The 12,902-nt window shown below is 38.3% G+C and overlaps 1 protein-coding gene across 1 annotated transcript in view; it reads right to left on the bottom strand.

Annotated features, from left to right (window-relative positions):
- The window catches only part of DOCK2 (dedicator of cytokinesis 2), a 159,537-nt gene that overhangs the window by 128,804 nt on the left and 17,831 nt on the right, over positions 1–12,902 (bottom strand). The window contains exons 10-21 of the mRNA XM_064387474.1: positions 12,748–12,883; positions 12,154–12,229; positions 11,097–11,173; positions 10,647–10,772; positions 9,710–9,834; positions 7,175–7,273; positions 5,699–5,771; positions 5,519–5,622; positions 2,620–2,803; positions 2,423–2,520; positions 1,381–1,470; positions 1,045–1,145 (exon numbers count right to left, since the gene is read on the bottom strand). Coding sequence (XP_064243544.1) covers positions 1,045–1,145; positions 1,381–1,470; positions 2,423–2,520; positions 2,620–2,803; positions 5,519–5,622; positions 5,699–5,771; positions 7,175–7,273; positions 9,710–9,834; positions 10,647–10,772; positions 11,097–11,173; positions 12,154–12,229; positions 12,748–12,883 — 1,289 coding nt within the window. The remainder of the gene's footprint in view (positions 1–1,044; positions 1,146–1,380; positions 1,471–2,422; positions 2,521–2,619; positions 2,804–5,518; positions 5,623–5,698; positions 5,772–7,174; positions 7,274–9,709; positions 9,835–10,646; positions 10,773–11,096; positions 11,174–12,153; positions 12,230–12,747; positions 12,884–12,902) is intronic.

The following is a 12,902-nucleotide window of genomic DNA, read 5'->3' as shown; positions in this document are numbered from 1 at the left end:
TTAGGAAACTCATGGTTTAGTGCATGATTTTTATGACATTTAGTGTTGAGTTATAACTGATGCAAATTCAACACAGACATTGGAAGATCACCCCAACTATTCCAAACCTCCAGCTCAGGTCTTCCCTGTACTATTCGTGTTCCAAATTAAAGTTCTGCTTCAATCTGCCACTCCATTAAGCTGCCAGAACGAGGCATCAGGTAGATTAAAAATCCACATCTATCCTCTTAGAGCACATCCTAGAGGTGTGCATCAGCTGAAGATGTTACCTTCCTTCATAATTCAGTCATTTTATCCTACCATCATCAGCAAAAGCCTGTTCTAAATAAAGTAGGAATCCAGGATTAAATTTGGTGTATGACATGTCTGCACAGTTTTTACTCTCTTCTATGAGTCCAGTCTTCCATCTGGGTGTTGTGTAGAAGCTCCAAAAGTTGAAAACAAAGAAATAAATAAAAAATCCACAACAAGTTCATCCACTGGTGTGACCATGTAACAAATACTAAAACTCCATTTCACAGCAGGACACGTAACAAATACCAAAATTCCAGTTCACTGCACTGAACCCCTCCTGACACAACATCAGACTAAAATGCATACAAAGACATGACAGCTCCCAAACAATTCTTTTTCTTTTGAGTTTGCCTGATGTGGAAAAAAATGTGGAAGCTTATGTAAATGGGCTAAGGAGAACCTCAAGTCTTCACCTGAGGCATTTCAACTTAAGGCCAGGGATACAAATGGAGAGGCTTTACAGCAGAGCATCTTTTGATAAATTTGACAGGATACAGGTGAAATGCTCAGACACAGCAAAATCCAGGTGACAGAAAACAAATGCCAAAGCATCATTTAATCCCAAATCATTTGCTATGGGTTCATTAATTCCACTTATAATCAAATGTGTCTCAGAGGCAGATAAGCAAACAGCAGCATCAAAACAACAGTCATCATAAATTACATCAGAAAAGTCACAAGCAGGATTTACTTCTTTTATGTGATGGTGGAGGTTTAGGAAAGAAGAGAAAGAAGAGAAAACAAACTTACTTGTATGCCAAGGTTGCACTGAAGTGCTGCTGGATATATGCTTCCAAAACAGTGTTAAAGTGCTGAAACTTACGGTCTGCAATGAGCCCTATGATATAGATCTAAACAGACAGAGACACATTGAGTCACACTGAAAACTTAAATATTCACTTTCTTAAAGATATTTCTGGTCATTTTCTATTTAAGTTTTTAAAGAAATATGATTTTCAGTCAGTGAGTAATATTCTGTTCTATAGAAACTTTAGGACTAATTCTCTGAACTGCAAAACTTGATAGTTTGTTCAAAATTCTAAGGTTCTTTACTTTGACAAATAAATTTACTGTGCTGATTCTTACCAGTGCATCAAAGACAAGGATGTCATACTCATTACTGTGGGAATGTTCCATCATGATGTTAAACAGGGCATCCAATGTATCCTGGAGAAACTACAGAACATGAAAAGACAAATTGATAACCAACTCAACTAGAAAATCCCACAAGAAAATTTTCTGATAGCCACCTGGTTTCCCTCAAGTTAGAATTTTACTGCCTTTACTGAAGCATCACTTACATTGAGAAAGTATTTCCAAGGGTTTAGGCTCTAGTTGCTATAGTTTTAAGAACCGCAATCCTCCGGTTCATCAATAATACATGCTTAACTCAAAGATTATGGAAAAGACAAAAATATTATATAAATGACAAAACTTGTTAAAACTACGTTCCTTAGTGACACAGATTAGTGGTTGCTATTTTCACGTATACATGTTGATTAAAAAGACTTTTCCTGCTTCTGTGGTTTGATTTAAATTCTGCTCTAAATCAAAGAAAAGTGTCTCAGTGACTTGGGACACAAATCTTTGGTTAAAAAAAACACTCCTCTTTCTTCCTCTTTTTTTATATTTAATTCTTATTCTTTCTCTCCAGAGACATCTCATGTTTATGCTTAAAGACACAAAGGTAATAGTACATGCGATTTTCCAAAATACTGACAATTTTTATTCATATACTCATTAAGTTAAGAAAGTGCTTTCTTGGGTACATAACACTTCTTGGATTTAATGTAAATTAAGAACTGCAAGAAAAGCAATAGGAGTTGTTTGTGATACTTCAGATACACAAAAGAAAACAGATGAATAGAGATTATGGAAAATATTTTATCATTACTATCTTCATCTCCTAGTAATAATCTTGGAAATCTTCCAGCCCAACAATAGCCAATACCAGAGATCAGAAATTAAAAAGTAGAAGGAAAGCTGGCTAGCCCTGTGAAGGATCCTGCCCAGGTGCTGGCCTTCTGCTCCCCCTAATGAAGAGCTTTGCTCATGTCCTTTGCAAACTAACAAAGGCATTATGGGCCTGAAGAATAACTATTATTAGAATAAGGATTTAAGGATTTACCTTCACTACTTCCTCTCCATCCACAATCTTCAGCTTTTCCAGGTTCTCCTGAAGCAGCTCTGGCTTCATGCGCCACTTCAGGAGACCCAGCAAGCCCACTAAAGGAAAATGAATGGACAGACATTAAAATTTAACATCTGATTTATCAATTTGTACAAATGTTTTATTTCAAAACTCCCACCTGTTTAGGTACGTACCATTCTGAGTTAATTTTGTGGAACAAACAAGAGTTGAAATGTAAAATGAATCTCTTGAGCTGACTGAAAGCCCCCCAACAATACTTGAGGTCCTGCCTAAGGTTGCTCCCTTGTTTTCCACGTGCAGACGTGTAGAAGGCAATGTCAAATAAGTACCAGCATCCTCCATTTTTTTACTGTCCCCCTGAAAAACATCACACCATCCATTACATATTTCACACCCCTGGATTTAAAATTAGACTTATTTTGTACTTTTGTACTAGAGAAATAAATAAAACTGAGGTGCAGGAAGGGACTTTGAGGGGTGACACACCATGCAGAGTAAAAAAGCAAGAGCCAATCTCTCATTAAATGTCAGTGGGTGTGGAACACTGCAGAATATTGAGCATCACCTTGAAGACTGTACACAGGACAACATGATTGTATTGTCTGCACACAGCTTAAAAGCAGAAAGCAGGACTGAGTAAGGAAAGAATAGCAGCACTGTTTTGATATCCTCTTTATAATTCCATACCTGGACCTTGAACATAAAAAATCAGGGCATGGTAAGATTATATTTTAAATCACACAGCATGCTGCAGTAACTAAATGGCATAGAAGATGTGCTTTTCAGTAAAATGAACAGTACAAATCCAGAGAGCCAACAGAGATTGTTCCCTCCTCTCTTTCATCAACTTCTGTGCCACAATCCCACAGATTTTCTGGGTCTTATCTTAGGATTCCCCAGACAGGAAAGAAATCTTAGACAAAGACAATAAAAATCATGCTCCTTGCCGTTTAAAGAACACAGTGTTTCTTTAACAAAACTCCAGAAAATTTCCCTGTTGATGTCACTTTAAGCTACAACACTGTGACAGATATTACTGAATTGCAGACCTTTAGTCTACAAATGTGGATGAAGAAGAAGCTGCAAAAACCATGATCTAGACATTTTAAAGTTTTGCAGTTTTATCTGGTTCAGTGACTGCAGAGGTGCAGTTTCTACTTTGTATCAAAGAGGCAAGGCTAAAAATTGACTGTAAGAGACCTAGACAGACAAGAAGCAAAACCTTTATACAGCAAAACACACAGCAACCCCAACATCTATGATTGTATCAGGCTTGCCAAATAATTACTTCCCAAATTTCTGGAAGCAAAATAAACTCTTGACTTCCTTCTTTTGGGACAATTCAGACAGACAATGGGAAAAAGATGAAGTTTTGACCCAAATGTCTCTCAAAAAGATCCAATGCCTAAAGACAGTTTAAACTTAGCAGTTTTCAAATTACTTATTTTGAGAGGCCAAGGTGTATGACTTACTTTAAACACTTAGAGCTTACAATTACTGTTTTTAATACTAGAATAGGCAAGCATATGTCAGAAAATCTGTGTGTTTCTCACAACCATAAAGTAGGTCAACTTCATTTAGCATTTCTCATCCATGCTGTCACTCCAAAAAAATTACTGAGCTGATGCAGAAATGAATTAGGTGGAATTTCACAACCAACATTAACCACACAGTCTACAATTTTCCTTCTAGTCTCAATATTTTAAATTATAGTTTCAATGAAGAGAAGATAAATAACTATATGCTGCCATTAATCTCTTTGGCTTGCCTAAGCAACTTGATTTAGTTGCATGCATCTTGCTTGGCATTAATGATACAGCAAACTTGTTTACTGAGAAGAGTGCTGAGAAATAACTTAAGTGTCCTTTGTACTGGAAGTGATTTCTGGTTCTTAGTCCCTGCTAGACACCATTCTCCAAGAGGGCAAATAAAACAAAAGTCAAAACATCTGTTCCCTGCTTCCTTCACAAAGTTGAAGGTGCTGTTTCTAGCAAATTGCTGAAACTGTCAATCTTGTACCTGAGGAACTACACAGCAGTTTAAAACAGCCATTTTCCTAAGACTGCATTCCCAGATTATTCATGAGATGAAGATTCCAAGTGGATCAAACACTTCCCATGTCCAGCAAGAGGAATGGTACCCACCCAAGCACAGAGCTGCAGCACAACTTTCTCTATGGGGCAGAAGGCCAAAAGCACAAATACCAGTAAAAAGAGTAATCATCTCTCACTGTGCTTGGATAACATCTTTTGTGTCATTAAAATGCAGAGCAATATTTACTGACAATAGAACAGGGGTACACCTTTTCATTTTGTTCAGATGGAAAACACAGTATCAATTTTGATAGAATAATAATATCAATCTAGCACTAAACAAATACACAGTGCAGCCAAAGGCAACAGTGTGAGAAAGAGAAAGAGAGAGAGAAAAGAGAGAGAGAGAGAAAAAGAGAGAGAAAGAAGAGAGGAAGAGAGAGAGAGAAGAAAGAGAGAGAGAAGATAGAGAGAGAGAAAGAGAAGAGAGAAAGAGGAGAGAGAAAGAGAGAGACGAAAGAGAGAGAGAAAGAGAGAGAGAGAAAGAGAGAGAGAAAGAGAGAGAGAGAGAAAGAGAGAGAGAAAGAGAGAGAGAGAGAGAGAGGAAAGAGAGAGAAAGAGAGAGAGAAAGGAGAGAGAGAAAGAGAGAGAAAAGAGAGAGAAAGAAGAGAGAGAAGAGAGGGAGAAGAGAGAGAAAGAGAGAGAAAAGAGAGAGAAAAGAGAGAGAGAAAAAAGAGAGAGAGAAAAAGAGAGAGAAAAAAGAGAGAGAAAAAGAGAGAGAGGGAAAAGAGAGAGGGAAAGAGAGAGGGAAAAGAGAGAGGGAAAGAGAGAGGGGAAAGAGAGAGGGAAAGAGAGAGGGAAAGAGAGAGGGAAAGAGAGAGGGAAAGAGAGAGGAAAGAGAGAGGGAAAGAGAGAGGGAAAGAGAGAGGGAAAGAGAGAGGGAAAGAGAGAGGGAAAGAGAGAGGGAAAGAGAGAGGGGAAAGAGAGAGGGAAAGAGAGAGGGAAAGAGAGAGGGAAGAGAGGGGATCTGAGCCGATACCTTTAGGACTAACAAATCATGGATGCCATCATGGAGAGTTGTTCCATCCTCCTTCATTAGTCTAACGTAGGACATGGCAAAATTCTTCTCTCCCTTATCTTTAGCTGCAAAGCAAAAGACCCTTGGGTTGACTATCCATCAACGAATTAAAATTCTCTAAAGTAAAAATTCCCTACTTACACTCCTGAGTTGACCTGTGCCTGAACATGAAGCGCAGATGGATCCTCTGCATGTCCTCAATGGGGACTGCTACCTTTGGTAAAATCAGAAAACAGTGAGGAGAGTTATGAGGGGTGGTTTCACATGTAATGAGCCCCTATTTTAGAATAAATAAGCCCCACTTCTCTTTCCATAGTGCCTTTCACAGGCCATTTCAAACTGTTGAGCCTGATCACAGCAGCAAAGTGAGGGCTGGTAAGCAATGATCTGTTAGACTTTGCTCAAAGTCTGGCACCAGCAAGGAAATGAAGCACAGAACCCAGTGAGTGAATGCACACAGGTACTAGAAAACAACCACAGAGCAGTCCTACTGCTCACACCTTTTAACCACAGAAAATTAAACTCTGTGTAATGCAGCTTCCACATTTCAGATACGGAAATTGACAACCAATTTATTAAACAGGAGAAGAAGGTTTGAAAATTCCAGCAAAATAAATTGATGATATTTCAGGGATTAAATTTAGTGTAAAGCCTTGAGGAGAATCACAGGAACTTGCAAGTGCTTTATCCTTAAAGCAGCATACTTTGGGTCAAACATACAACAAAAAAGGCCTGCTCTGTAAGGGAAAGCACAATTTTTCATATTATCAAGTTCATAGTTCTAAAAATTTAAGGACTTGAACACCTCTGTGTACATTCACAAATCCCTTCACAAATCTTACTGAACAGTGCCTTAATATTAATGATGCTTTTCAACAGGATCTGCTGTTAGGGATCTTGTGCACAAGACTGAGTTACAGAATAATTTTAAAAAGGAACTAATACAATAAGCAATAAAAAGAATGGGTCAATGTTTTCAAAACAATAAATAAGCTTCTATTTGAAATCATACTTCCATTCCCTCCCTGTCCTTCACCATCACAGGTAACACATCCTAAGGTAATAATTGCAAGCTTGTCATACATGGTTATTTTGTCTTTAAAAAAGCATCCAAATCTGTCACAGTTTGTAAGAGCTGTTTCTGGCAGCTTCTGGGCATATTCCAATCATGGATATTGAAGCTTGATTAGGTAATTATTAGTGTGTCTCTAAAGAGAAGCAAGACAGTTTTTTCTTTTTGAAATCAGAAGAGGGGGTTGGTGTTTTCATTTGCGTTTTGGTTTGGTTTTGTTTGTTTTTTAATTGAAGCTCCTCATCTCCATTTTTTCACCAAAATACAGCAAATGCAGTATTTCATTTTTGATGAGCCCTGTTAGGACATAAGGTTATCTAAGATGATCTCATTTGTTTTGCTGAACAAAAACTACACATCACTTTCTAGGCCAAATTTCAAGCCTCAGTGACCATGTATCTCTAATAACTGATGTATGACTAAGGCTTCATGCTTCAGCTGTGGTCAAGGGCAAGATGGTTTTTGGAGGAAGCTGATGCTGTGCAGCCTTTCTGCGTGAGGCATTAAGAAATGAAAAAATAAAGTGGGAAGTTTCCACACCATACCTTCAGTGTCTCCATCCATCGGGGCTGCTTGACCTGGTAGTAAACCACAGATCTGTACTCGCTCACGGGCCTGTCCCCCGCTCCCAGGCACACAGCATTCTTACAAGAGAGGGAACAAACACTGCTCAGTGCCTCCTTCACTGGGGTACATTTTGGAGCAGTTTTGGGTAAACTAACTTGAGCAAAACCAGAAAGTCCCCAGAGAGCCTCTCCTGAGTCCCAAGCTGGGAGTTCCACCCTGGCCCTGGGATGCGGCCTCCCCTCACGGGCTGCGCTCCCGCCCCGCTGTGGGTTTGATTTGGGTATGGCAGCGCCCAAAGCTAAAGAATAATGACAGCATCAACACAGGGGAAGCACTAACGTCAAGACACTGTGTTTTCTAAGCCTCTGAACAAAATGGAAATAAACATTTACCATAATCTATGGGTATAGACAGTGTAATTGCTTTATACAGAGGCCACACAGAGTGGGATCTAGGAGATGTGTGAAGAACATAAAAATGGCTTGATTTCTCCATCTGATGAACTTAAGTAACCAACACGTCATCTCAATTAGTAGAAGAAATACAAAAGGAAAAAAAAAAAATCTAGTTTCATTATTCTGTCTATTTCTCCATTTATTTTTAAATACTTTCTTCTGGCACAGTCTCAGAAATTCTAGGCCACACACCAGAGGTGACTTCCATACTGGATGTTGTAGAGGCACCAACAATAAACGATTAGAATTTCCCATTCTTTAACAACTATCTGAACTAGAACAGAGACAATGAAAGATTTGATCAGCTTCAAAACTTGTGGTTTTCCTTAGTGAGTCTGTGAAGACTTGGCCTGCATCTGTCTGCTCTGGTACTGCAGCTGAGCTGTACATGCAGAGTACAAGTTACTGCTGGAGAGGGAGGCACCAAGATCCTGATACCTGCCAGACACAGAACCAAAGTCCCTGAAGGAAGCAGTCATTAAATTCTCTACTGAAGGCACTGATTCAACTAATCCAATCCAGGCTGCACTAACTGCAATAATCCTGCTGAAAATCCAGTGAACCTTAAAAGTCTGCTTCCAGCACCAGGATGCCCTGAGACCAGAAAGGTGTGATGCTGATTCCTGAAGACGATTTGTACGGTCTGGTCAGAGGGATTTAACTGCAGAGAGCAATGTCTCATCTGCCTGAGCAGAGATTTTTCAAGGTTTCTGCACGTACTTGTTTGTCACCTCCATGACATGCACTTGGAACAAAAGTCCTATTCCTTGTGACAGTAAATCAAGGGCTACCTCTGCAACTGGAACTAGATTGATACCAGAACAGAACCAACCAGTTTCCTGTGTAGTGAACATATTCTTGTTATGAGAAATATTGACAGAAATTCAGGGGTTTGAAAGTCTACTGGTTTGGGGTACCTTTATGGGCTAAAAGGAAAAAACAGTCACTTTTGTTATTACTTGCATTCAACAGCATTTCAATTACCTCCTCAAAATTGTTGCTTAAATATATCCAAGGCGTATTGCCCACAGAAAGCAGGTGTGACATTTCACCTCAAACACAACAAGACAAATTCACTTTCTCCTAAGATTTGCAGGAATTCTGTATCTGCAGAACTGAGCATGCATAATATTGAAATGCAAGATTTAATGCATGATAATAGGTTTACTTCTCTAAGGAATACTTTTGTTTATATGTGATTAGACAGAATACAAAATAGAGTTAACTCCTGTGCATGCAAGCCGTGGTCAGGTGCTGTCATAGGCACAGGCAGTGTTTTGTAATCAGGGCTACAGTTTTGTTGTGTGGACCTTAAACATTATGTGGGATTAGAATTTTTACTCAAGCTTTCAACTTACATTTTAAGCAGTTAGTTGCAGTTCATAAACAAGTCATGAACCACAGTGTTTTATTCCATCTTTATTTTATCTCAAGAATGTCTTTATGATTTCACCCTCACAATCCCAACACTATAAAGCTCAGAAAATGACAGGTCAAAAATCCCCCTGAATACCAAACTGGTAATAAACCCAAAGGAAAAGACAAAGGATCTTCAAAATGGGAACAGACAAGCAAAAAGACTGTAAATATTTATGTTGCATATGTAATTGTTGTCACTAATTTCATTCTTTGCCATGTACTTAATTCAGTGACAGTAACACAGACTTCCTGGCACAAATCAAGCATTTGTTACGTAGCAGAAATGGTACTTCTAACATTTCAGTGTGCAAATTTCATTCCTCTGGGAATTTCCTCAAGAAAAACCCTAGAGTAAGAATGCAGTAATTGTCAGAATCAGCACTTGTTCCTTGGCACAGCTAAAATAGGTCATTCAATGTTATTCCTTGTTATATTTTTATGCAAGACTTTTATAGGGTTTTAATAGATTTTAATTTTTTAAAAATCATAAAGCTTATTTGTCACAAGATGTCACAGGATGACACAAGGAAATTGAGTTTTTGAATAGTGGTGCTTTATTAAATGTGTAAGCTAAGCCTTACATCAAAAATTCAACTGATGTCTCTATGCCCCTCATTGCAGAAAAAAAGGAAAACTTACTGGCAACACTTTTCCTTCTTCATCACAGACACACATTATCACTTCAACATTTCTCTGAGTTGTTTTATTGTATTTATCAAAATCTCCGTACAGCAACGTAATATATATGTCATTTCTTATGTCTCCTAAAAGAGAAATTGTAAGGTTAAAAAGCAATTTAAATGCTCTGAGAGCATAGGATCAGCTGAACTACACATGAGTACCTCACTGTTAGCTGTGAAACACATAAAAATGTATTATTTTCCATCTGAACTTAATTTTTCAGTTATTTATCTTTGCTAAGGCAAAACTAGGATGTGAGGAGAAGCAAATGGGAGCTCGGAGTGACTCGATGCAATTCCCGTCCTGCCCCGACACCTGCTGGTGAGATGAGCCCATCAGGAATTTCCCCAAATACAGCTCTCTCTCTGGAGGGAGCTTCATATTTTAATTTTCTCCTCTGAACGAATTCATATGAGTTTTAAAAGGATCAAGATTTTGGTCGAGTTGGAACGAAGGAGGGTTTTGTTGTTTGTTTTTTATAAAGGAGCCCGGCAGACAGTGAGTGATTTCAACTGGAAAATATCTTGCCATACATACAAATGAAATCAAGATATTTCACATTGATTTGTTTGTTATTGTTAAAGGACAGCAATAAATTTCAATAAAAACCAGGTTCATTTAAAATTCAAGTGACATCCACCATAACCTACACGTTATGTACAAGGAGATAGGTTTATCCCTCACTGTCTGGATTTCATTTTTCGTGTTAAAGTATTAGAAACTACTTTCCAAGGAATTCACTATTTAATAGTGAAATAATATGGGAACAAAACTTACCATGAGTAAAGATCCTCTGAATTAGCCATTACAGAAATCAGTAAGGCAGCAGCTGATGCTTATTAACATAGGGAATGGGAAGAAACCTCTTCCTATCAAAGAACAAAGCACCTCCTACCTGGCATGATTATTTCAGGGAATCCCAGCTTTCTAGCAACAACCGTGGTTCTGTCTACAAGGTGTGGGTAATCCTTTCTAGTCTGAATCACATCTCCAACCAGCAGTTTCACTGTTACCCACAGCCCTATGAAGTGCAAAAAAAAAGAAAAAAAAATAGTTTTGGTAGGGAAAAAAGAAAAATCTGTCATCAGATGATTGTCTCCTCTGCCCACCAAAACAGGGATAAGAATTTGCTTTCCCCAGTTCTTGCAGATGAAAAAAAAACTCTATAATGCAAATTGTCACTACTAATTTAAATAGTCCCTAAGATTCTTTAACAAACTCATGGTTCCTCAATTCCAACTTCAAAGCTGACCCACCTCCATGCTGTTATTCCAGCTCTAACATAAAATGAAGTTTCACAAAAATACCGTGTTACTTAAAAGAAAATAATAAAAATGTGCTTTACCTTGTCCACCACTGTCTCCTTTTGATGCAGTGATTTTGCTCAGGAGACCATGTAAAAAGTCATTCTCTGCCACTACCCTGCAAGAGAAACAGCAGTCTCTGCTCAGGAATTGAGTGCTAAATATATCAGACACCATTTAGAACATAAGAGACTGACGGCCTCAGTCTTTGCAGTATTGCCTGATTGTGATATAGTCTGTGTTTTTATTATCTCTCACTCAAGTTGCAGCCCACTCACATTCCGTTGTGTGTACACTGAAGTGAGAAGGATTCAGTCAGCCACCAAGAATGGTGTTCTGTGACAGTGACAATGTGAGTGCACTCACCAACATGCCACTCCAGCTCAGTCCACTTTCCCTGACAAACACCCAGATAAATGAACTTGGAATTTTTATCAGCTACTTTTGAATTGAGAAACAAATTCTCACAGAGCAAACATGCTGGGTCAAATTAGAAAAAAGTGAAAAAATAAACCAGCATGTCATACCTGGGTCTTTCAGAATTAAATTTACCCTCCACAGTGCATAGCAGCAGTGTTATGTAGGACACACAGAGTTATTTCCAGTATTTCCACTGGTATCTCTGCATTTGATCTGTGAGCATCACATTTTTAGGCAGCTTCTCTGGCATTTCTTCTGAACATAGTATATAATAATTCTATTACTTTTTAAAGGAAACACAGTTTTTACTCAGAATTTTTTACTCAGATTTTTCTCAAATTTTAAACAGAACCTAGCTCATAAAATAGTAGTTATCCTTGTAAATCTCACTTGTAACTATTTGACTTGGGTTTGTGAAATCAGACATGGTACCAGCTGTCTGAAGGAGCACATCTGTGGAATTATTCATTCATTTAATGTGCTGTGATACCTGTGCAAGCCTTGAATGCCATTTAAAGTCATACCTAAATAATTAGCATTATTTCAACATAAAATTGTTAAAGGAATACTTTCATATTCTTTAGACATTTCACAGATTGTTACAGGAATAGAGATAGATAAATAGGATAGATAAATATTTTCTTTCACATATAAAAAAATATATTATGACACTCTTACGGATGAAAGGGAATGAAATGCTGCTTCACTTCATCGCTTTCAGATTTTCCTTTTATGATATCTGTAATATCCATGACTAGAAGAATAAAAGAAAAACCATCAGAACATATAAGAGCATTCCAGAATAGCTTCTCTTATCTATGAGCGTTCTTGTGCCTCAAGGTAAATGTGGATTTTTCAGCAGCAGGGCTGGGTTTGTGGGCCAGAGGATTTTGTGCAAAGCCCTCACTAAAAACATGCTGCTGTGGAGAGAGGGGGAGAATTCAGACTAACTTGGGAATACAAGTATCAGCTTTGGGGACATAACCACTGGCTTTATTTCATCTGAAAAGGCATCTGTTATTAAATTGGTTCTGTGCTTTCACTTGCACAGCTTGGCACTCTATGAATAATTAGGAAATGAAATTCAAAAGTGGATTTTGGAGTTGAACTAAAACGTCAATGTAGGTGCAGTCTTTAAATACTTCTGAAACTACAGAAACAATTGATAGAGCTGAGGGGTATTCTGACATGTCTTGGCAGAGATTTTAATAGTCCAGGGCTGCAAAATTCACTGATATCCTGGTTCAGCCACAGCACAGGAGGCACCAGTACCTGCCACGCCGAAGGGCCGCCGCAGCCCCTGTGTGTACTTCTTGGAGTTGCTGTCCCTCAGGTCCATCCTGCCCACCCGCACTATCTGGCAAACTAAATAAATTTTGTCTCTGCTAAGGTCTTTATTTCCAAGATCCTAAGATACAAACAAAAAA

Source organism: Passer domesticus, chromosome 13 (genome assembly GCF_036417665.1).
Source record: "Passer domesticus isolate bPasDom1 chromosome 13, bPasDom1.hap1, whole genome shotgun sequence".
NCBI lineage: Eukaryota > Metazoa > Chordata > Aves > Passeriformes > Passeridae > Passer > Passer domesticus.
The sequence above is the reverse complement of the archived record's forward strand: the minus strand, read 5'-3'. Positions and strand labels throughout refer to the sequence as shown.